The sequence below is a fragment of the Neopelma chrysocephalum genome, unplaced genomic scaffold (assembly GCF_003984885.1).
Source record: "Neopelma chrysocephalum unplaced genomic scaffold, ASM398488v2 Primary Assembly neopelma1_26, whole genome shotgun sequence".
Lineage (NCBI taxonomy): Eukaryota > Metazoa > Chordata > Aves > Passeriformes > Pipridae > Neopelma > Neopelma chrysocephalum.
Genome location: NW_020897695.1, coordinates 19,438,227 through 19,462,995, shown reverse-complemented (window position 1 = coordinate 19,462,995; position 24,769 = coordinate 19,438,227). Strand labels below are relative to the sequence as shown.

Sequence of the window (24,769 nt, the reverse complement as noted above, 5' to 3'; positions counted from 1 at the left end):
AGAAGGCAAGTTTGAGATGGCTAGTGGGAAAGATCTGAAGGTAGAAGACAACACTGAGACTAAATAAAGCAGATAGACACCTCTTGTTTCACTTGCCTCTTGGTTTTGCAGTAAACTGGCCAAGGAAACAGAAATAAAAATAACCTGACATCTGAGCTCCTATTCAGGTCTACACACCTCCTCACTTTTAGGTACCTAGTAGACATATCTAAATTTCTGTGCAGAGCCAGCAGACAACTCAGATCTCCTGAGACTGACTGAGAGGAAAACACTGGCATCAACTCAGGAAACTAAGAAACTAATGTCCCAAGTTAAGTGAGATATAACTGGAGGACCCAGTGCATTACTACTTAAGCAACTTTAAACCTTGTCAGTGTGAGATTTAGTAGACTTTTGCTATGCCTCATGAAACCTCTTACGCTTTCTATTCTCTTTCAGGAAGCAGAGGGAAAGACAAAAACTTTAAAAAAAAAAAAAGAAGACTGTAACTTTTGTCAAACAGTTGCTAATATCAGTTATTTATATTACAACACCACCAAGGACAATGTATAGACAAATTAAAAGAACCAGACTACTTCCTTAATATGTCAATATTCCCAGGAATTAAAATTGGCTGCAATCTCTTTTGTCCTGACCTAATCTTTTTTTTCCTAAAAATGATAGATTACACAGTAATGCTCTATGTACTTGGGCATGTTCCTCTCCCACTCTCTCTGCCCATGTCTTTGCTCACACTCCATTCCCACAGTAACTTTTGAAACAGTTATCCAACCTCAGAAAACAAATCAAGAAGCACAGTCTCTGAGTCTCTGGCTAAGCAGGTAAGTGGAGTGAACTAAAACAGTTCTGTGAAGTATTCAGATGTTTCACCTGGCTCTAAGTTCTTGGTGAGACTACTGTTGATGACAGAAGCATCTTCTGATGATCTAAAGCCTTCCTGCAATTTAAATACAGCTTTTGATATTATATAACGGCCTTGCATACATTTGTCAAAATGATTACACAGTTCAGTTAAAGAGTTGACAGGTGATCTATGCCACGCTAAGGGCAATTCATTTGGCAGTGACCAAATGTTGTGACTTCTTGAGGACATTCTGCTGATATTAATCACTTTCTTCAGAAACCTCATCAGAAATCATGTTCCAGATCTGTAATTATTTTACATCTTTTTAGCAATGAAAAGATCTAAGTTCGAATGACCACAGAGGCTCCTTCATATGTAGTATCCATCCCAGAGGATGCAATTTTCCATGTTTACTTAAACTGAGATAGGAAAAAAACGCCGATGAAAATTAGAGAGAGACTATTTCTACACTGCTTCTGTGATGTAGGCTCACCTAGAAAATTCTTCTCCTGACTCCTAAACTTCTTCAACTTCAGAAGATTTTAGAGAATGAGAGTGTATACCACGTCGCTGCTTTGCAAAGCAGCAATTTGTTGGCAGTCATGTTCTGTGTGAGGAGTAAGGAACTTAATATTTATCCTCCTAGGAATAGAAGGTATAATTCTCATTCCCTTTATCTTGGATTATCTGTCAAGACAGTAAATGGACTGTTCAAACATTCAGGGTTTTCAGTGGTTTTAAATTAAGATGAAACATAGGCCAAGCTGTTAATATGTACTGCAAGACTGCATGCCTCAGCTGCTCAGTGCTCAGCTTCTCTCTCAGTCCTGGATTGGTCAAAGAGAAGGCTGGGAAACCAGAGTCCATTTAAGATGGCAATCTGGGCATTCAAAACCAAAAGATAATTAAAGTCTCTTACTTTTGGTATGATCTGGGCCAGATACCATACTTAGATCACTTTTGCTTTGTACCTCAAAGGACTTCAAAGTCCAACGGACCCACCTTAACCCTATATTAAAAAACGAGCTGTGTTCTTTTGTTGAACCATATATTTTCTCAGGCTAAATAACTTACTCAAAATTCTTTGTAAATATCTGGAGTTTATTAGTAAAGTACAGAATTGGCATATCCCCAAATTAATTTTAAGTCATTGTGACAGCATGTTACAAATTTATGCTCTTTGTAGGCCACTTAACATTTTCAAATAGCGCAGTCTAGACGCATTCTGAGCCTCCCCAGTTCTTCCACTTCAAAATGTTTGGGGCCTCTTCAAAGACTTGCAATGTCAAATCAGTCCCTCTTTCTCTTTTCTTCCTCGGATGAAACACATTTCAAGGGTGCTGTTCTAGATTTTACTATCCAGTTTAACCTGACTGTCAACTATTGATAGCTTATTACACCTCACAAACACCAAGCTAATACTATGGACTACTACGGCTTACTGGAAGAGGGGAGCTAACGCCAAGTACTTGATGTAGGTAACATCAAGAAGCTTGAAAGACGAGTGCATGTTCAAACACAAGGAAAAACTTAGTTACCTGCTGAATAAGTTATACTGACAGAAACAGAACTCCTGATGAGCCAGACCTTGGGCTCTGAACATAAGCAGATGGGATTTTTCAAAAGAAAATCCAATGGAATAATACTCATACTCTAAAGTACCAAATTACTTCATTGCTACTGCAGCTTACATTGAACCAATTGCTTACACCTTATCCAGGACACCAAAGTTAACATTAAGCTTTATTTCAGTGAAAACAGAGGCAGGCCCTCTCTAAAGAAAGAATTTTATGAAGGTCTGAACCAAATTAATTCAAAGTAACTGAAGGCATATTGATATCAAGAGCTTCTACATCAGGCTGCTAGTCATAAAGATTCCAACAATGGAAGATGATAGTAAAACACCCCTAACAATTATAGGTTGCCCCCATTCTTTCTGAGGTCAATGGAATTTTCCATAATGAGAAATATATGTCAATTTTTTCTTTCTGTTGCAGTGCAATTCACTGTCAATGAAAGCAAAGACAGGCTGAGGTATATCACCCTCATCTCCTCAGTGTATTAAATAAAGAATTGTGAGAAAAAAGAGTGTTAATAGCCACAATACTTGTTCCACTTCTAGGTGCTAATTTTTTGCCTAAATCTAACCAATTACACATTAAAAAAAAAAATCTCACTATGCTGTTTTCAAAATGCAAATGCACGTACTATTTTTAGTAACATAAATAATGCTGAAATCTAACAAAACAGCCTACCTGTACAAAAGAGCAGAGATAATGAGTAGAGCAGAAAAATTAGCTGTTTTCTACTTATATGGATTTAAAGTTCAATTTTAATACTTGATAATACGGGTGAGTGCAAGACAGTCTGTAAACCATTCAGATGTGAATACCAGCAATCCAACATCCACAAACTCAAACTACTGATGTGACTTCAGGTCCTGAACACAGTGAAGGATTTACACTCCATCAGTCAAGTAGCTAATAAATACTAGCATAGTCTCGACATATTACAGAAGAGTTAAACTGTTCTCTGCCTGAGTTAGTTATTATTACAACCATGGTAATAAAGTAATCAAAACTTCCAAATTTCAAAATCTGGAAATATAACCAGATTTAGGCAAATTAAGAAGAGGAGATACAATTTTCAAAAGCAATCACGATTTGAAAACCAAGGTGAGACATTTACACCAGTATGGGCTTCTTAGTGTTTTTGGTTTTTGTTTGCTTGTTTTGGGGTTTGTGTTTTGTTTGTTTTTGTTTAGTTTATTTGGTTTTGGTTTTCCTTGGTTGGTTTTTGGGTTTTTTTGTTTGGTTGGTTTTTTGGTTGGTTGGTTGGTTGGTTTTTGTTGTTGTTGTTGTTTTGGGTTTTTTGTAACTTTTTTTTTTTAAAGTAAAACAGTTTTTCTGCCCTAAGGCAACCTTGGAGTAAGAGAAAAAGGAAGACTATAACACAATGGTTTGATCCAAAGGCCATCACAGCCAGTGAAAAGACCCTGACACCAGCAACTCTAAATAACATCCATCTTTGACAAGACCTTACACTTTACCCTTGTAGTGGATTCATGTTAAGCTATAGCTATGAAAACAATACTTTTGCCCTGTAGTAACTCCCAGAGAAACAATGTTTTTAAATGCTTTTCACTGTGTAGCTTGAGGCAGTGAAAATCCAAGTGTTCCTTTTATGAGATTAAGAACCTGCTCTTTTCTGTCACAAGTCTTACTTATGCTAACCTCATGCATTCACCCCTGCTCCCTGGGTTCATTCCCAGTACCATTTCTCTTGTTGAATACTAACAAAATGAGCTATGAATCTTTTTTTTTTTTCTATTGCCTTATGTTTCTCTTTCTGCTTGGGGTGCTCCAAAGCATTCTCCCGACAATATTTTCCAAAGCTCCTTCTTTCAACAGTCCTCTGGGAAACATCATGGTAACCTGATATATAACACGATGCTATCAAAGGCATCTACAGAGCAAATCTTGTGACAATAGCACTCCCCTAATGGGATTTGCATCCTGGCTTCATAGAAAAAGCACTTTAATAACCTCCCATTTTTTTCTTGTGCTGTAATCATCTGTTATGCTTCTCACTGGTACTTCAAAGTAATTCTCTATTGTTCTGTTACTCTGAACTTCAGCTCAGCAGGGTTTAGCTTTTCAAAGCATCACAGAGGGGAATCTTAATTACTCTTTTTTATTTAATTTAAAAAAAAAATCTCAAATCCATTAAACAAACAAAAAATCCTTTTAGATCTCAGAATTCTGCAAATCTGCTGGATTTGCAGAAAATTAAAATCACCACCACCAAAAAAAAATAGCCCAGTATGCCTCAAATTTTATCCAAAGACCTCATTCTATCACAGTTTCTACTATGGTGAGTAAACTTGAACTATCCAAAAGACCTGGAAGCTCAGCTCTGTTCTCAGCTTTGCTAGTAACTATCTAAAAATTCACAAAAATCAATGAGACTCACTTTTGCAAACTCCTAGGTTCACGTACCCAGGCTATGTTTCTCAAGAGCCCCAATTCTGAACCAGACACACACTAACAATATACAGTCACCAATAGGAAAATTTACCGTATTTCCAGAGTTTTAAGCTTAGTTTTATGAAGATAAATATAAAGCTTCCAGTTCAACAATGAAAATCTGGTAGACGTCAAGCTTATACACTGAGTCATAGGCAAAGTGTAGTCTAGAAAAACTCTCTTCCCCAAATCCCTGCTAATGCAAACTACTGCATGTACTAAGATCCAGATACTACTCTGCACCTTGAGTACTGTGTCCAGCTCTGGGCCCCTCACTACAAGAAAGACACTGAGATGCTGGAGCATGTCCAGGGAAGGGCAACAAAGCTGGTGAAGGGTCTGGAGGGTAAGTCATATGAGGAGCAGCTAAGGGAGATGTGGTTGTTTAGCCTGAAGAAAAGGAGGCTCAGGGGAGACCTCATCACTCTCTACAACTACCTGACAGGAGGTTGTAGCCAGGTGGGGGTTGGTTTCTTCTCCCAGGTAACAACTGACCAGATAGGAGGACATAGCTTCAAGCTGCACCAGGGGAGGTTCAGGTTGGACATCAGGAGGAATTTCTTCATGGAAAGGGTTGTTAAGCATTGGAATGGACTGCCCAGGGAGGTGGTGGAGTCACTGTCCCTGGAGGTGTTTAAGAAATGACGAGATGTAGCACTTAGTACCGTGGTCTAGTTGACAAGGTAGTGATTGGTCAAAGGTTAGACTCAATAATCTTGGAGGTATTTTTCAACCTAATGATTCTGTGATTCATTTCCAAGCTTAAAGCACGGGGTTAGCTAGCCCTAGAAAGGGTCAGATTTTCATATTCTTAAATCACAGATTCCCTACCCTTAAGAACACTTTAAACAACTTCTCTCAGACTCCTGTGGTTGAAGGACCTTAACTCACTGTGTGTAGTCCAACAACAGGCACACCACCACAACAAAATGCTGTTTAAAATCTAAATTGAGTGGCATGGAACAGCTACTTTAAGTTACTGAATACAAACTGAAAATTATATTTGTGTTTTGATTCAAATGTGGAAAAAATGGACTTCATTTTGACATATCCAGAATCTAATAGAACATAGTCCCTCTGTTCTCAGGGAAGAACAGAATAGTTTTGCTGAGGCCCACAGTAAAAGTTACTGCTAGTCTGGATGCCTGCTGGAAAGTGCAATAAAGCATACCAGTCCATGCGACATCCCAATCACCATTTTTATGAACATTTTCCTATTTATTAATAGTAGCTGCTCTGAATTCTCTCAAGTTTTATGCCAGCTGCCAATTCTGGTTCCAGTACAAATTTGAGATATACTACAAGTAAGTTCAGCTAGAAATGAAAATAAAAGGTAAAAAAAAGCTCACCATATGCCAACAAGGCAAGTTAGTTGATGATAGGTAAAAGGGCAAGTGAATGGCTGTACATACCAATAATTCCAGAAGTGCGGGTGAGTTGAACCACTAAAGACAATGGAGGAAAAGGTATCAATTATGGACAAGAAAAAATAGCACCAGGGAAAGTCAGGTTATTTTCCTCCTGTTATTAAACTATAATATCCTTTTCTCTGCTCTGAGAAAATACAACTGTTCCAAGTAATCTGTTACTTTCCCCTCTGTATATCTACCTGAGCTTTACATCACCACTTGCATCTTATTTACCTTTACATACAGCTCTTGGACCTCAACAGAAGACATTCAAAATATCAGTCATCAATAAAATTGCAGACAAAAGCAAATGGAACATAAAATGCATAGGAGCATGTGGCATTCAAAGAGAGATGATTCTGAAATTGGTGATACCAAATTAGCACCTTTCCCAACTTGATTACTCATAAGAGGAGATATTTTGCAATGCAACTCACCTCCAGGTGCTAACCATCCATTCATTAGCAGCATTTTCACCACACAGCAGGCTGACCTTGATAGGAAATGTGCCTCACATTCAAGAACAATTTGAAATCCACTAGACACTTTGATTGTTGCAATATGGGTATTGATAGAGATGGAAACTTGCAAAAACCCTCAATTTATGGATAAGCAGTCACAACAGAGGTAGTGCAAAAAAATATAGTTTACATGAAGACAATTTAACAGAGTTTGAACTTCAGTTATTACACTGCTGCTGTAGTGTAGAAGGATGCATTCTGTTAACTCAGATTCTCCCCCCTAAAATATAGAGATGAAATCTCCAGGGTGGGCAACATTCCTCTTTCTGGAATTCCTCCATGATCACAATCTACAAAGTGTCATAAATGACTATATACTATGCATATAGAGAAGTGGCTGGCAGTGCTGTCAGTAGGGCAGCATATGAAAACATAGCTAGACCCCGACTTCCTTCATTGAAAAGAAGGGTCCATGAAAGGGACTTTTTAGCACTGTACATCTGAAGGGCACATATTTTTGCAGTCCGGTTTCACAGATGTCTCCTTCCCATCTACTTATCCAACATTAAACACTGAATCCTTGTCAGGATTCAGTCAGCCCGTACCAAAAGGATATTGGTAGTTTATTCTAGTACATCAGCCAAGGGCATTTGGTAGTATAAATGGCTAATATTTAAACTACTTCAGCATGTTCTGTTTGATTAAAAGCTTTCATGGAACATCTTTATTTGCAGAAAAAGATCACAATCCTCTTGAGGAAGACACAGTGGCCAATGTATCACAACCCTTGAAAGATTTGAAAAATATCCACGGACCCATTTTCTTACTGTAAAGCACAACTTCATCAGATTGCTGTAGAATGTTGCCATTTTACTCTGATTCTTGAAATAATAATCTTATTTTTCAAAGCATAATTCCTTGCTCTTTACAGCCGTAACTGTCAACATTTAAGAAAGGAAAGTATTCTACAATGTACAGTCATTTAACATCCTATCATCAGCTGAGGACATGAAGACAATTCTGGATCATTTGAGTAGCTTGTAGGGACAATGTTTTCAGAAACAGGAAACAACTTTCAGGTCCTGAACTTGAGACAATTTTACAGAGGTAATTTCTCAGCACTGCAATAATTCTGCCTCTTCCCTAGGGAGACATCAAAAAACAGAAGCACTTGCAATCACTAGACATTGCTGAAATTCTTGGCATAAGTAAGTCATTGCATTTCTGATTAATGAGATTTTAAAGAGCAGAATCAAAGCCTCAGGAACTTTCATTTAACTCTCCAGAAAGCCCATTCTGTTTTCAGCCACTAAAGCCTGAGCTTCTGTACTTTTCAAACAACATAAAGACAGTTTTAGACTTTAAATTCAGAGTAATTTCTGTTAAAGATATATTTACATGTGAAACCACTTGCAAAGTAGCCCTAGAGACTAGAAAATTCACATAAGCAGGAATTTAGAAAGTGTAAGGGTGTTGTTAAGGTAAGGCCATACTGGATTCAGTCTTCCTTACAGAGACTTCACAGACAGAAAAATGTGCAGCTCTGAGGAAAGCAGGACCCTGATTCTTCCATATATTTTCCACAATTAGGATTACGATTGCAAGGGAATCCATACAACTTCCTCAGGTAAAAATCACTGCATTAGCAGCTACTTTTGATAGATTTGACTGATGTTCCCAGCCTTATGCTTACTCATAGTCTACTTCCAACCCTCTGCATCCACCTCACTTTTCCATATTCAGTGTCCTTATATCAGCTTCACTTACTGTGAGAGCTTTTTCCCTTACCTATTCCCCTTTACTGACCTATTCTCTTCAATTTCGCTTGCCACTTGCCACTCACTATACCCAACCCAATAAATCCTTCAGGGAACAACCAGTGTTTTCTGTCATGTTATTCTTCATCCTGCTTTGAAAAACTACCCCTTCTCCCACATTTCATCCTGAAATTTCATCCTTTAGGACAGCACTAATACTGCATGACCGTACCTAACACAAAAGGAACATGTTCTAGATTGATTTACTACATAGTGAATAAAATAAACTAAAATCATATAGTCTTTAACTTGTACTAACTCACTATTGTCACCCTGCTAGTATGGCAAGAGTGGTAAAAGATGTCCTCTGGAAGTGATGAAAACTGATCAATGTCCTTCACAAAGCACAGGGAAGGAAGTTCATGCAAACTTGTACAGACTGAAATAGTTCTTTTCAAAAGTATGTCAGTAAAAATAGATTTCTCACAAGTCTAATAAGACAAAGGCTAATTAGCTGCAACCACTTCTTCTTGAGGTCAAGAGGAGTTACACCTGGGATGATTTCAGCCTAGAATAGCCACACTTATCGATGTGATTTTTTTTTTAAACTCAGAACATATCAATCACACCTTCAATTTTACTTGACGCTAAACTGACAAGGCTAATGAAATGAATTATTTTGACAGGGTACAATCTACTTGAAAATAACACATTCTATACTCAGTGTAACACCCAAGATTGCTGTAGCTTAGAGAAGATGGACAATATTTTATCTTCTTTTTCTTCCTTTCCATTTTTCTCTCCCTTTTCCCCTTAATTTGTGTAGCTGGCAATATTCTGTGGATTAACTGCCCCATTTTTTCCTTCTCATCACTCATTTATGAGATCTCAAACATATACAGTTGGTCATCAAGCACAGTTTCTAAGGATGTTTCATTCTTTCAGAAATTCTTTCAGTTCCCATACCAAAATCCCCAGGTTCTCCTAGTCCTGCAATAGTCTCTGTGCTGAAACTCTTTCAGAAGTAGGATCCAGAAGATTGCTGATATCTACAGTAGTCCACTAGCATTGTAAGCCAGGCATTGCCAAAACCTTGTCCTGAATTCACTAAGGTTTACTGAAGATGCTTTGAAGAAAAACATTTCAGGTCCACTATGTCACCACCTTCCTGTCATTTTACTTAGATAGAAAATATCCACCTATTTCTGAAAGTAATCTACCAGCATTAGTCTTATTAGCTTAAATAGGACTTCTGCTCCTAAGTCTCACAAACTCTTTGGAAAACTATTCACAGCACCAATAATCACTTTCAACACAATTATGCTCAGAGAACAGGAACCCATTGAGGTAGTTTCACACAAGGCAGTCTTCAGTCTACTCGATTTTATTCACCTTCTTATCCCAAACCTTTACAGAAGCACTACAGTTAAGAGACCATTAGTGTTACAGTTATAAGCACTCCATGCCAGAAGGTTAGATCAAAAGAGGAAGACTTAAAATTCTAAAGGACAGACAAAACCAAAGTCTGATTAACAGAACACAGCACAAAAGCAACACGTGCAAGGTACTACAACACACCAAATACTGCCATTAACTGTGCATGTCTGGTTTGCTGTCTCTTTTTTTAACCTCAACCCTCAAAACAGGAAAGATCAAAATATTTCACCTTCTTTCCTTCATTACTTGATACAGAACAGGTCTCTCAGTGTATCTTTTTAAATGCAAAAATAAGTAGAATCACATCTATAAAATAACTTGACAGCCCTTCCACTTACCTTTCTTGCTGATTATGCAAATGAAAGAGAGCCCATTTGGGGTACAGGACTTCTTCAGATGCTTTGAATCACGTAGTGCAGCTCTCTCCCTTTTTTTCTCACTTGTCTGGCTATATAGGCACCTAATTTGTGTTTACTGGAATTAAGTGATACAAATACATCCTGCCACTTATTCCAATTCCTTTCAACTGCACAGCTACCCCCTGCCTGTCCTCATGCCTGTGGTGAAATCAAATAGCTCTATCTTCCCCAGTCAGTTAAGAGGAATCTCTGGAAGGTTCACATCCTGGTAAACAAGTTGGACACAGTTCCTGTGGCTTTTCAGAAAGCTTCTGAAGGACTACATTCCTGCACTGGAGGAATTAATAGTTCCCAGCTTGTAGAGATTTACATATCTCCACAAAATGTCAGTAAATCTGAAGCTATCATACCAGAGATGCAGAGATGATGATTAGCACTGTGCATATTTAACAAAGGGGTAGTGAAATCTGATTTGCATATTTCTGACAAGCACGCAAATTCCCACCGCTTTCACAACTTAATATCTACACAGTTCATTTTATTTTGATTAAAATTAACACATTTCACTTATGACCTTTAAAGGAATGCTTGCTTCCAGACTCTTAAATGCACCATTGATCTGCTGCACTTTGTCAGCAAAACAATGATTGCTCCTAAGCTGCCTATGAAAAGCCACAGTCTTACACAGATCAGTCCATAAACTTCCCACTGACGTATGCAATGCAGAGATGCAAAATTTGCATAATCAGCCCATTCGCTGCACTCAGCAACAAGGGACATATTCTGCCAATTTACGCCCTCACCAGAAGGTTGCTCTAGCAAAGAGGAAATTGCCACACTGCAATTCAACAGACATGAAGTACATTAGCCAGGTAGCAGCTAAGTAAATAAGCAAATGAAGATGTATGTAAGTTATTATTACCTTTGCTCCACAGACAATGAAAATGACCTTTGTTTAAAGGCTGGTTCAGAATCAGAAGGCAAAACTTCAGGTTTCCTGCAAGATAAATGTTGATTCTCATTAGCAAGAATATTGATTTTTCTTTCTCCTTTTTTTAATTTCCTTTTGCCAGATTACTTTTGGTCCAACCACCTTAGATCAACTCCACAAATTCCCTTGCTTCTTAGGTTTCACCATTTTCAGACAGAGAAGCTGTCAGAACTTCATTAGATACCTTTTACTTGGTAGGGTTTTATTAAACATTTAATTTATAAGTGACTTTTACTTACTGAAGGCCACCCTCAACAGGACCCCATATCTATACAGCTCTCTCATTTAATCTCCCACTTGCTGCTGCTGCTGCCTAGATGCAACAAATACTGACATGAGCTTCACCCTGCCCTCTATTAACAGGGAAGGCAGTAGGTGACTTCATATGAAGATGTTTCTAACCTACATCCAATATTCCACCCTCCTGGCCAATGAAGAAATCTTGCAGCCATCAGTGGATTCTGTGCCTGCGTTTTAATATCACATAAAAGCTCTAATTGTGGTAGATCTACTCTGGTAGATACTTTCTAAATACAGAATGAAAGCCCATGACCCAGGAGCTTCAAATGAAAAGCTAGTAAAAGCAAAAGTGTACTTGAACCTGTGTTATCTAGGTGATACTGCAGACTAAAAATCTCGGTGGATTTACCAGCCCAACTTGATTGAGCTCATAAAGCCTCCTGCCCCAGCAAAATGTGCATTGTGAAGGTCGATAATAAACCTACGGATATAAAAGCCTTAAAAGAAAAAAAGGATTTATGATATGACACACTTTGAATTCAAAGAGTAAATACGTAAATCTTTTGACGGCTGCCTGTGGTGGGATTTGCATTATTTCACTTCCTAATTATCTTGCCAATCATACAGGAATACAAGTTTCCTCTGGAGCTTGATATCCTTAGGCAATCAGGTTAATGAAGTATTATTTGGTCATATGAAGCCACTGTAATTGAAAAAAGAAAACCTCTATCACTAGAAAGTCTTTTAAGCTTTTGAGAAGATCCTGTACAGCAGGAAGCAGAAGGTTACAGACGAAGCTGTGGCTTAAGACATATGTTACCAGGGAAAATAACAAGTGGTCAAAGTCCTGAAGATGTAGGAACATCTTGGGGTGAGAGTTGGGAGGAGCAATATTTAAAATAATTAATTAAATGCATGGTTAGGAGCAGGAAGTGAAGGTTAGTGACAGGGATACCACTATTCTGCATTTTGCCTTTTGAGTGATTTAGGGTTTCCCCATTGACCCATTCTACGCCTCAGTTCCCTAGAACAGAAGTAACAGTATTGTCCTCCTTTTCATAAGTATCAAGAGAAACATAACTGAAGACCTAGATAATTTTTACTCCAACAAAAAGTCTACATGATTATCGTAGCTATCTTCTGCGTGGTGCTTTGAAATACCTCCCCTCATGCCTTCCACTTCCATTTTTGCTGACATGGTCCACACTTCCTTTTAATTCATGTATATATAGGGGAATAAATTTAGTTGGGGAATAAATTTTCATGGGGAATAAACAGAGAGGTCAGAGGACCAAGTAAACAAAGGGAAGTGAAAAAACTTTTTTTCTTTGTGTAGTCCAAACAGTTTTGCCTTGTCCTTGAACTTTAGGAGAAAGGCAGAAAACAATACATTCAAACTAAGTGCCAATTTCCAACTGCCTCACAAAATGGGACCTCTGCAGCAGATCTCCTAATGATTGTTAAGTGAAGAGGCTGCCAGCTCCTTATATTAAATATAATCATCTAGTGATGCCCTCCACTGAAAAGAGCCAGCAAATATCACAGGTTCTTTTACTGATATGGTAGTACAAATACAGATGGGTGCTGCAAGCCTATTCCTGTTGGTGAATAACAAAAGGCATTTCTGTGCCTGTTTGAAACCCTTAAGTTGTAACAACATATGAAAACGCTGTAGACTTTCAGCATTTTTTGCACATCAGGAGTACCCTTGTTATATATATTGAGGTACATTTTTGAAGCCAAGGCCTGTCTGTGGGTATTCACACTGAGACTTCAGAGGCTGATTTTCAGAGATGACACTTCCAAGAGCTTCCACTGAGGCCCGTAAGAGCTGCCGGCTCTTACATGTTCAGTTGTTGCAAGGAAGCTAAGAAGAAGATGCCCCCAACACACACAATCAGAAGCAGGGGTGTTGAGAGTTTTGGGTTGTTCGTTGTTTGTTTGAGTTTTCTAAAGCACAGTTATACGTTGAAAAAGTGGAGAAATGGAAATTATTGTTTCTCCTGCTTTTAGAAAAGTAAACATTCCAGTTATTTCAAACCAGTCATTTCATGCAATTAACGCATGATAAAATGCTATGATTAATGCTACAATTAATGCTACCAAAATGAGCCTAAATGTCAATATTTTAATGGTGCTTGCTGAGTTAATATAAAGCTACACACAGGGCTCAGTCCTCGGTAGATGTAAAACAGTAATAAAATTGGGCTGCAGTAACTTACCACCATCGCCCTAAAAAACTGTTAATAAATTGGGACATCTGAAGGCAAAGAACACGTCAACAGACAGAATATGCAACATCCATCACTCTGAGAAAAACTGATGAGAGCTCACTGTGCCACTGCTCTGAGCACTCTACTGGCTATTCATTTGAAAACAAATCTACTCCAAGGCCATTTATCTTTAAAAGCCCTTAACAAATTAGGAAGCATCTATCTCCTGGACTGTCTGTCCATCCATTTTTCACAAAGATAATTAGCACCCTGACCCAACCATTAATGACATTGTGCTCTGTTCGGATTAACGGGAAAGAGGATTCTATAAGCAAGAATTCAGCAGCAAAAATAACCTTTCCCCAGACATGGATATCTCCACTGAAGAAGCTTTTGTGGGCCTTTGATAAAGGCAGAAGAAGCTTGTCTTTTGCTGTCTTTTGCATAGTTTCTTCCATTTTTAGTATAACTTTCTCTTTCCCTATGTATTTTTGCAGCTTTTGCAGACTAAGCAAATTCAACCATCTCCAGCACAAGCAGAAAAGAATAAATTTCTCTCTACAAAACCTCCAGTTTATTCTTGATGTTTACATCAACACAGAGAACAAATGGAGCCAATTCCCACAGTCAAAGTCCTCCTGTAGACGAATTAGCTGTGCACTAAGGCCTGATTTCTACAGGACAGGAGGATGACTATAGGAAAGTTTTACTTTTATTTATGGAACTAAATTTGTTTCTCATCTTGTTTTTCTATTGGCTGCTTATAAACCTTGAAGTCTTACAGGCCCAAGTTACATGTGTATTTTTAACAGATACAAAACTACATCAGTAGGTAGTTATATGCAAAAATATAGTTAAAAAAGTCTTTTAGCAGACTTGGAAAATTCCTAGTCTTTGGATAAAGCTGTATCATTTTTAATACTGCTGGAAACACAGAGAACCCTTTCCCTAATTTCCAAGGTTACAAATCAATCAATCAGCAATCCCTACAGGTTTCTACTGGGATGCTCTGTGAGTACGTCATCCCTTCTGAAAACTTTTTCCCTTCTCTGCTTTCCAACTTTTATTTAGCTGCACTTCTTTGATGAAGCTTTTCTCATGGTTGCTTAGAAATTACTTTAATCAAAAGTGCTGTGAATGTCCCTGACAGCCTATCCAATGCCTTTCTACCCCATTGTAACTCACCCAGAAAAATTCCAATATATTTTAGAGCACAGTTCTGCTATTCTAAAAGGCTGCTTGACTTCTCCCTGTCATGTTATACTCATCTAGCTATTCTGTAAATATTTATAATATCATTATGTATTTTTTATTGATTTCCCCTTGTCATATGCCAGTCTTCAGGCTGTATGTCTGTCACAAAGCATATGCAAAAGTCATACATATTTTTAAAGACAACCTTTTCTCTGGTAGCCAGTAAAATAATACATACCACCTCTTTGCTTCCTTTCAGTGTTAGAATAATATCACTAGGAGTTATCCCACATACCGTGAGGTTCTTGGCTATTGAATTTTCCGAGGGGGGAAAAAAGCTTTCAGTGCTTCAAACAAGGGGGCCTTTGGGAAAGATCATTACTATTGCCTGTCTTTGTGAAATGATGTAAGCAGTAATATACAATGGGGGGATACACTATGATAAGATACAGGCATGCCTCAAGTTGCTAACAAAATATGACTTCAGTCAGAGCTGCAACCACAGAAAGTGCTTACACTAAGCAGTTAATGTTTTGGTTTGGTTTTGGTATTTGTGTTTTACTGCTTGCCTGAAGAGGAGTGATTCCTTTCCTTTCCAGTGATCTATCAAACATCTACAAAGAGGTAGGTTTAGTACAGAGGAAGAAGTAAGAAAGAGATAGGTAGTATGGGGGCAGAGTTGAAAGCTGGAAGATAGTTTCAGTTTCCAGAAAGTTTCTGTACTGATAGAAGTACATCTAGATAACAAAGATACTAACTAAGATCCATTGAAAGTTTCTGTACTGAGAGAAGTACATCTAGATAACAAAGATACTAACTAAGATCCATTGAAAACATACTGCAGTCACACATATTCCTAATCACATAGGTGGAAGTCCAAATATAAAACAGCTTCTGAGAGAAAAACTCTGAATGATCTCACTGAAAATTTCTTTTGCTGTTGCTGCTCTCACATCAATCTACAGATATCTATACCATGATATTAAAAAAAAAATAAATATTTGGTTTCCAGTACCATACCATATTTAGGAAATTCCTGAATTCAGAAAATTCAGATTAATTTTTTAAATGAACAGTCAATGCCTACTTAAATGTCAGAGTATTTGGGAAGGGACAAGGCATTTTTTCACAATTTCAAAACTGACTGATAAGACAGCAGAACAACAGGTTGAGGCAGCTCTTTTTATGGCAGTTGAAATTTCTTCTGCTGCAGAAGAATTAATATATGATTCTAAGAATTCCACATAAGCTATATTTAGTGGGACCCCATCATAATAAACCCTAAAGAAAGCAGGTCATAAAAACAGCGAAGATAACAAAATAATCTTCATGCAGAACTACAGCAACAATAGATAAGGCTATTGCTACAGATCAAAGTTACTGAAGTGACTTGGGATTTTAAACTAAAATAAAAGAGTTTGGGGGATCAGCACCAAATCTACACCCTTTTCTGCCAAGTAAGCACCTGTCTATCTCCAAGTGCTAAGTCCAAAAACGATGTTCTGGAAAGAGCTACTTGGCCAATTTATTGAAATGGACCATTTCATTCAGGGCTTTTATTAAGGGCTACCATCCACTTCCCGAACATACTCGAACAGTCTCCCCATCAGAAACGAAGTAAATGATTGAATAGACAGAAACTAAGGAGAAATGAGTCCATCAGACTAAGGAGCATCCCTCATTTCCTGAAAGGGTTTCTTCAATGTGGCTGTTTGTTTTTTATTTTTTAGACATTGAAACTCAGCACCTGTAATTTCCTATCTGCTACACAGATACAATTCCTAACAGGGAATTTACTTGCTAGTGTAGCAATTCTTGAAAGCTGACTTTTGCCACACAAGACAAGATTCTGCTTTTATCAATTAATGTCTTAACTCGTTGACTATGAGCACTATCTAGGTCTACCTTAGCAAGCAGCATGGCAGAATAAAATCAGGTCTACAGACCAAAACTGTTGATGCTGAAGGCATGATATTCACACTACACGTTTTGGGAAGAAAGGGAGGGAGGGAGGCTACTTCAGGTTAAGGCTAGTCTGGTTCTGTAGACTAAATATCCATTCGCATCAGGAGAGCATTATGTATCCTCCTGGAGCACATTTTTCTTTCATCCAGAAGGAAATTAGCTTACATATTCCAAAGCCACTCTGCATGTAAAGCAAACTACAGTAAATAGGCAGGATCAGGACACTTGCTTCAAAATCATATTCTTGATCCTAAACAAAATGCTAATGTAAGTATGCCAATAGCCACATAGCTTGTGGCTTATCAATTTTTTCTTTTTATTTTTTAATCAATGTCTTTACCAAAATAATATGACTAATGCCACTAGATCAGTTTAATTTACATGACACTTTTGTAATCTTATACTCATCAAAATTTGGCTCTAACTTTAGACAAACAGACACTTCTATCTATCAGGTAGGAAAATTGTGTGTGGGTGTTAACCCAAAACTTGAGCTTATCGGCATTATAAATGAAAAAGCACTAAACATCACATCCTAAGATGCTACTTTTTAAGCTTATCTTTCAGGCAAAAATCTCACTTTGTACAGAACAAATAGTGCACCTTATACAAAAACTCTCTTCATTCTGCTCTTCTCTTTCTTGAACTTTCTTTCAAGTCAGTAAAATTCACTTCCTCCATCTGTGCACTTGCTAACGAAGTGGCTGTCAGCTTTAATTCAGAGAAACATTTAAGCTAGGACTGTTGCATTAATTATAGCCACTACTTATAAAACATTGTGTAGCTGCATTTTACCACACTGAATCCCAAGCCTCCAAACAAGCCATTTAATTTTCCTCATAAGAATGACAACTCCAATAATAAACCAGCACAAACTATGCAAAAGGATCACAGATCTTACAAACATGTTCTCAAACTTATTGAATGAATAAATCAAATATGCATACCCAACTGATTTTTGTGCAAAGGCAGTGTTATCCCTGTCAATGCATTTTAGTGTTAATTTTTTCATGTAAATTCTATTGATTTTTAAAGATTTTACAGCTCTTAATTCTCCAGGCAAATTCCAGTAAGAAGAGTAGGAAGAAAAGGGGATTTGTGCAAACAGTCTTATTGAAAAGCTGCAACATGTTACTCTCTGGAGAGCCCGCTACAAGAATTTATGTGGATGAATTCAAACCAACTAATTTAACACAATAAGTCACAAACATGGACATACACATGGGATAACCCACCCACATCATCAACCACTGCTGCTCCTAGAAGGGTGTTATGCCTTGCAATGAAATTTATCAATTAATTCTGGTGCTTCTCTGGAGAATGTGAGTGCTGCATTTCTCATCTCAGTGTGTGATGGGATACTTGTTTTCATACTAACTCCTATAGCTGCATATCTGAGTGCTTGGGACTTCTGCTCTTTATGTGTCAAACATCTCAGTCGGGTCAAGCAGAATAAGATCACACAGTTCCCAGTGGTGAATCTCTAGTTTTAGATAAATTGTCCAGCATCACAAAAAACTTCATGTCAGGATTCAGCTCTCTAGGGCAACATTCAACAGCTGAATCATGAGAACTTGTCTATTTAAATAGAAATCATAACAGTCATACTTCTTACTATTATAAACATGGAAATGATGCTCATGACCCATTATCAACTCTCATTTGAAAATAAACACAATGGAGTAACCAGTCACTTTGGGGAGGTAGCAAGGTACAGAAACCCTAAAACAGGCTCTTCAAGGGACACACTGACAGATGCACCATTTGCCACTGCAAGGCCTTGGGCTTGGTTTACCTCATACCCTTGCTGCTTGTCTCCAGAGATGTGGCCAGACCACACATCCATCATTCTGTGCTTTGTGCAAATAGGACTTCCATTTCAATCTGAGCACAACAAAGGTCAGAATTAGCTGGAAGGAGCAGCGTTTCTTTAGCTGAGATGTTATTCTCCCAGTTTTCAAGACTGGACTCAAATTGTCCAGCATTAAAATAAAAAAGAGAGATTTCTGATATGGTTTTCTGCAGAATGGGAACTCTAGTCCCCATGGCTGCAGAATCTGACACAAGTTTCATACTTCAGGTAAACTTTAAGAGTACATGAATTTCATTGCAACTACCTTGTAAAAATAAAAACTAAATACTTTGCTTCATTACTCACGGGTAAGTCGTCATCTGAAACAGTACCCATTTTACATCGTCTAAGTTCGATACCAATTGGAAGCCCTTAAGAGACAAGAATTAGACATACAGGCTTCCTATAAAAATATCGATAGTGTTATAGTAAATTTGACTTTTTTACCTACAATTTCTAGGCACAGAGCACTAGGATTGGAGTGTAAATCTACATCAAAGTGAAAATAAAAGTGAATCTGGAGGAAAATCAATGAAATTTCCATTTTATCTTCTGAATAATAAAATAATTGAAAAATAAACACAAATTACTAGATAACCGTAGGTTCTAGTCTTAACTTTTTTTTTCCTCAGAAAGATATTGGAATAACTTCACTTTCAAAAAACTTTAGGAATCGCTGACCAACCTCTTCAATGACATCCAAACGACTATTACTATTCAAGGAAGTTCCAACCTTAAAAGAAAACCCAAGACAGTTGCTCACTTTGTAACTGTGTAACAGCCAGGTCTAATATAATGCCCTCCTTGCATTTTAAAAACACAGTATCACATTGTCTGAATGTCTCATGCTAACAATACTTGTTATCTAGGATGTCTCTATTTATAAGGATAGAACTAGGCATGCAAGCTCCCCTGGCAGTCGGTATCATCAGCTCAATCTGCACACTGCAGGAGCAAGGTGACTTCAAGGAATCACAAGGCAGAGAAGGCAGATGTCAGTAGTCTCTTTGGGTAAATTGGTATAAAGCACAATACCCTTGGCAAACATTCAGCTCAGCAAACAGTATAATGCCATCTTATTTCACCAATCTATGGTCAACAAATATCATTGGGCATTTTCTATAGGATTAACAAAATTTAATAGGTATCTAATGATTCACATATTAGAGTACTGACCAATGAGCAAGATTCATGGGAATACATAAGTGCCTGACTGTTCAGCACTTAAAACCACCAAGCACTCCACTGACACTTCAGTTACTGGCACTAACATTTCCTATGGACATAAAAGTCTGATTTCTATTTGCACCAAGATGCACCTTAAGAGGCTGACAGAACCTCATGCTTCCTTTGATGTCAAAATACCACTCCTATCCACCAACTAGACATTTCCCTACTGATCTCATTTGAAGGACACATTTGAAGTAGCTGTTTTCAGAGCATACCTATTGGATACAGCTTCACAGTGTCAGCCATCTCCTTTTTAAAAACTGGGAAGGAGCTATACCTTTTATCAGCATGGATAGTTAGAGCACTCCCTCAGGAGGCTGATGACCCATATTCAGGTTCTCTCTCTGTCAGAGGGAATTTACATCCAAATTCAATCAAGATGGCACTCTCCTCCCCATGTATGACATTATTCTTGGGGAAGCAGATTCTTTCCTCCCTGCTCCAAAATTAAATATATTAATGGAATTATTTTCATAAAACAGTTAAACAGGAGTAGCATGTGGAAGGCCAATTCTACAGTCCACTGACCTGAATACAGTTTGTACTCCACATTTACTTACTCAAACCTCTCTTTCCCACTTTGAATAAATCCTTCAATTACTTCACCACGGTATCACAGGAACATTATATCCACTCTTGCCTCCTTCCTAATGTGTAATATGCTTTCAGAGAAAAGTGTAACCTCTGGTTTTGTAGGATATTTTTCAGGCAGAAAGAGCGGTTCTCTCACTATCTTCAGAAGACTCGGCACTTGCAGTCACAAAAGGAGGAAATAACTTTCTGCAGTACAGCATAAGATGTCCAAATCCAAGAGAGCAGGATTTTAGATGCTTCATTCTTCCCACTGCTCATAGTATTCCCACTGATAAGCTCAGCTTGATTCCTTCTTAGTACACGTATTCAGACGGATTGTACTCTTTGTATACAAATTCTCCCTCTGCCCTGTATATACATGGTCATGCTCAGGACCAGTATGCTGTGGCTAAAAGTCATACACACATTTGCTGATTGCCCAAGGGCTAAACTCCATTATAATGTTGCAAGGGCAGACAGTAATGTCACATTTCTAGAAAAAGGAAAATAAGCATTATGGGACTGCAGGAAGATCACACTCCTAGTCAGCAAATGAGCCAATATGGAAAAACAAAAGTTCCTTTCTGGTTCTCAGCCTGATCTTATAAGAAACATTAAAAATCACAGATGGCTTCTGGCCAAGCTCTAGTTTGGATAATTTACAGACTTCTGTTTCCCTATTTCCCTTCAGCCATCCTAATGAAATACAATATCTTCTACTGTCCTGCACTCACGTACTAATTAAGCTCTTTCTTAACTGCACAACATAGCATTGAAACCAGGCTACCATGGACTTTGGAGTTTTAAAAAAGTGGAGGAAATTGTAAGCGACCTCTGCAACTATCAACTATTTACTCCTCAGATATAATGGGTGAGACTGACAAGTAACCTCCCATTGACTCCCACTGGATTCTGCAACACCTCAAGCCTCTTTGGGCTGAATGCCAGGGAGGACATTCATGCCCATACTACCTTTTCAGTCTTGCTGTTTTCCCAAAGTAGATTCTTCTGTACTTTTAAGGGAGTGGATCTGATAAAAGGACCGGAATGCCATCCAGAAGGTTTAGAAGGGTAAAAGGGGTTTTCACGGTGGCCAGAACAACAGCCCACATAAGCAGTGGTGGCAGTGGGAGGGCGTTTGGGCCTCCAGAATAAGATTCTGGTAAAGAGTAATGAGGAGGGGAACCTCGTCCACTATTATAATGAGAATTCTTTTAACAGATATAGGAAGGAGTGGCAATCACTGTAATTTTCCAACATTCACAAACATTTCACCTCTAAAAGTATTACTTCTGTTTTCATGAGTTTCACTCTATTATTTCTAGAGTTGATTTTTTTAACCTAATGAAGGCAGCTCAGCTCTGCTACCTGTTTTAGGACATTCTATAACTTTACATCCGCCACTGGCTCCTTTTTTAAAAAAACATTTTTAAGACCTACTTCTGTGTGTTTTATAAATAGATAAATCTACACGTAGAGAAAACAAGGTAAAATAAACAAAAAGAAAGATAAAACCCACAAAGGCAATGAAAATTGTATTACATTACCAGTCAGGTAAAGAACTTTTATGTAACCTGGATGAAGTTCCTCTTTGGATTTTATTCTGTAATATGTCATTGTGTTGCATCTGGCAGAAAAATAAGACGACGTTCTATGGATTGAATAGTTCCAATAAGCTTACTAAAATCAGGAACTGCCCAAAACCTGTGTCTTGGAATAAAACCACTGGGTGATAAAGAAACAAATAGAGAACACTACCAAAATATTGATGTTTCTTCCAGAGATATAAAAAAAATTACTTAAGGTTGAAAATTTTGGAATGAGAGTTGTTCATCCTTCATATAACTTTTCAAGAAAATCGAAAAAGCCCTTTGCAAGTAAATGGTCTGACAGCATTATTGGGATCACTGTAGTCGGGCAGAACAGGACACCATATTCAGCAAATACCTGTCACACCAATAAAGTTTGGTAGGTTTAGTCACTACGCAAAGTCTATGATAACTGCTTTTATTATAAGCCATTTGTGCTTGTTTATAGTCCCTTGTTTTGACATGCTGCAGATGATGTATAATTAAAGATAACTGTTACTTTCTCCCTTTTTTTACAATACAGTTAAGCCTATAAACAAAGACCAGCTCTGGGACCATTAAGAGAGACCCTTGTTTGCAGACTGTCTTTCCAACCAGCTACTTCAATTTCAATGCTGAAACTGTCAAGCTTAATTAAGAGTTATGGGGCATAACCATTTCAAAACCATAAATCCATAGAGCAGAAAAGTAATATGACTGCCTTAGTGAACATCTCTTTTTAAATAAGCAATATCTCTTACTGAGACCTAATTTAGGTTCCTTATACACAACTTTGTAATATAAATAACTTTATTGCTTCTCCTGCAGTGAATACAAAGACCATCATAAAATAATTTCATTCTGATTTCTTTTGGTTTATTTGACTATTTAAAGTGGACCTAAATGCATATTCTAGTGCTTACACTGCTATTCCATCCAAATTCACCATGACTTTTTGTGATCCTCCAAGAAGTCTGCAGAGAACTGCCTTTCTCTACAGCTTCTTTCAATATTTTTTTCTAAAGTCTCTTTGCCTTTTGAGTGTGCACAGCTGTCCATATGGCCTCAGAGCATCAAGCAGAATGATACTGAGACAGAGGTATCAAGAGCTCACTGATTAAGTGCTGCCCTTTAAAAATACCTTTAACACACAGCCCACCCAGTTTGAGACACCAGTGACACACTCCACAAAATCCACCAAAACAGCGCAGTAGTGTAGGCTTAGATTTAAACCTTAAAGCCACCTTATCCATTCCAGGGGAACTACACATTTGCTTCCATTTTAACAGTGCTTAGGTCTTCCACCAGAACCTCTGCCAAATCAGCGTCCTAGGGAGCACAAGATCAATTCATAAAACCGAGTGCAATCTGAATCATATTGGTACTTTCAGCCAGAAACTGAATTTAACAGACAACTGCTTACAGTGCTTCAAAGGCTTGACAGATTTCAAAATCAATGGCTTTTGCCATTTTCAGTGTTAAAAAAATCCCAGGTACAGTTTTACCAATGACTTTCATACTTTTAAAGTTATTTTCTGGACTTTACAGCAAAGGAGTTATTCTTGAAAATGCAACTCCTAAAGGCTTAAAACAGAAGGGTGATTAAAACAGTATCATGTTTATTACTGTTTCTTAATCTAATGATTTTTGTAGTACGATTGCATGAGGAAACCTTTGGCTTTCTTCATCTGCTGCATGGACTAACAGATTAGTTCAATTTATAGAACTGTTGATCATCTGATAGTCTACAGCCACCCCCTTAAAATAAAAGTTTCCTTAAAAACTTAAATGTTTTCTATCCTGACAATCATTTTTTTCTGTATTAAACAACACTGGGGTAAACTTATAGAGGAAATTATGGCTGAATATCTAAAAGCATAATTTATGCAGACTAAACATTAGCTGTAAAAGACTTTTATCGGCTGTTTCTCAGGTCCAGAGAGGCACAGAAAACCCACCCTGGCCAGCAAGTTAATACATTTTGGGAGAAAATACTAAGAAAAGGAACTATGTCTCTCTCTTCTTCATTACCCTATGTGGAAAATGTGGTTGTTAATAATAATAATGCTCTGAACTTAAATTTCCACTTTACAAAGGTGCATAAGCATTATTATTCTCAATTCACAGTTGGCCTCACTAAGTACAGAGATTTGTAACAATTTATATGAGAAGCAGCACTCTCTAGTGAATAAGTTAAGAGCCTGAAATTATCTCCCCAGGGTTTTCTTCCCAGCTAATCTGTAAATTTCAGACTCCACCAATACCCACTGTAGCAAAACCAGACACAGTCCATCTGAAATTGGAAGGTTTCTGCATGGGAGTAGGAGCACAGACTAGAAACTCATGAGACAGATCTGAAGAATTTCTGCCTTACATTGATATAGTTGCTTAAAAAATTAACTTTTGGGACCACTGGGGAGATGGTCATCACAGAGGTCATTGCAATGTTCAAACACAAAAAATTACGCAAATAAATGAAATGGTATAATTTCAGAAGAAAAAGGAAATAATAAGATACATAGCAATGGACAGACTGGAGTTTGACCAGAACTCCTTAATCATCCTCATCCCACTTTTTTCTCTTCTCTTGCTGACAAAAGACCCCAATTTCCTGTAATAACGTTTCTCTTACTCTATATATTCCTCATCTG

General features: G+C 37.7%; 1 protein-coding gene across 4 annotated transcripts in view; it reads right to left on the bottom strand.

The window, feature by feature from the left end:
- The window catches only part of TPK1 (thiamin pyrophosphokinase 1), a 311,065-nt gene that overhangs the window by 241,188 nt on the left and 45,108 nt on the right, over positions 1-24,769 (bottom strand). For 3 of the 4 annotated variants that reach the window (XM_027675796.1, XM_027675794.1, XM_027675792.1), the window contains exon 2: positions 11,215-11,289. The exons of the other annotated variant lie outside the window; for it this stretch is intronic. In XM_027675796.1, the coding sequence (XP_027531597.1) occupies positions 11,215-11,289 (75 nt within the window). The remainder of the gene's footprint in view (positions 1-11,214; positions 11,290-24,769) is intronic. 4 annotated transcript variants of the gene reach the window in all.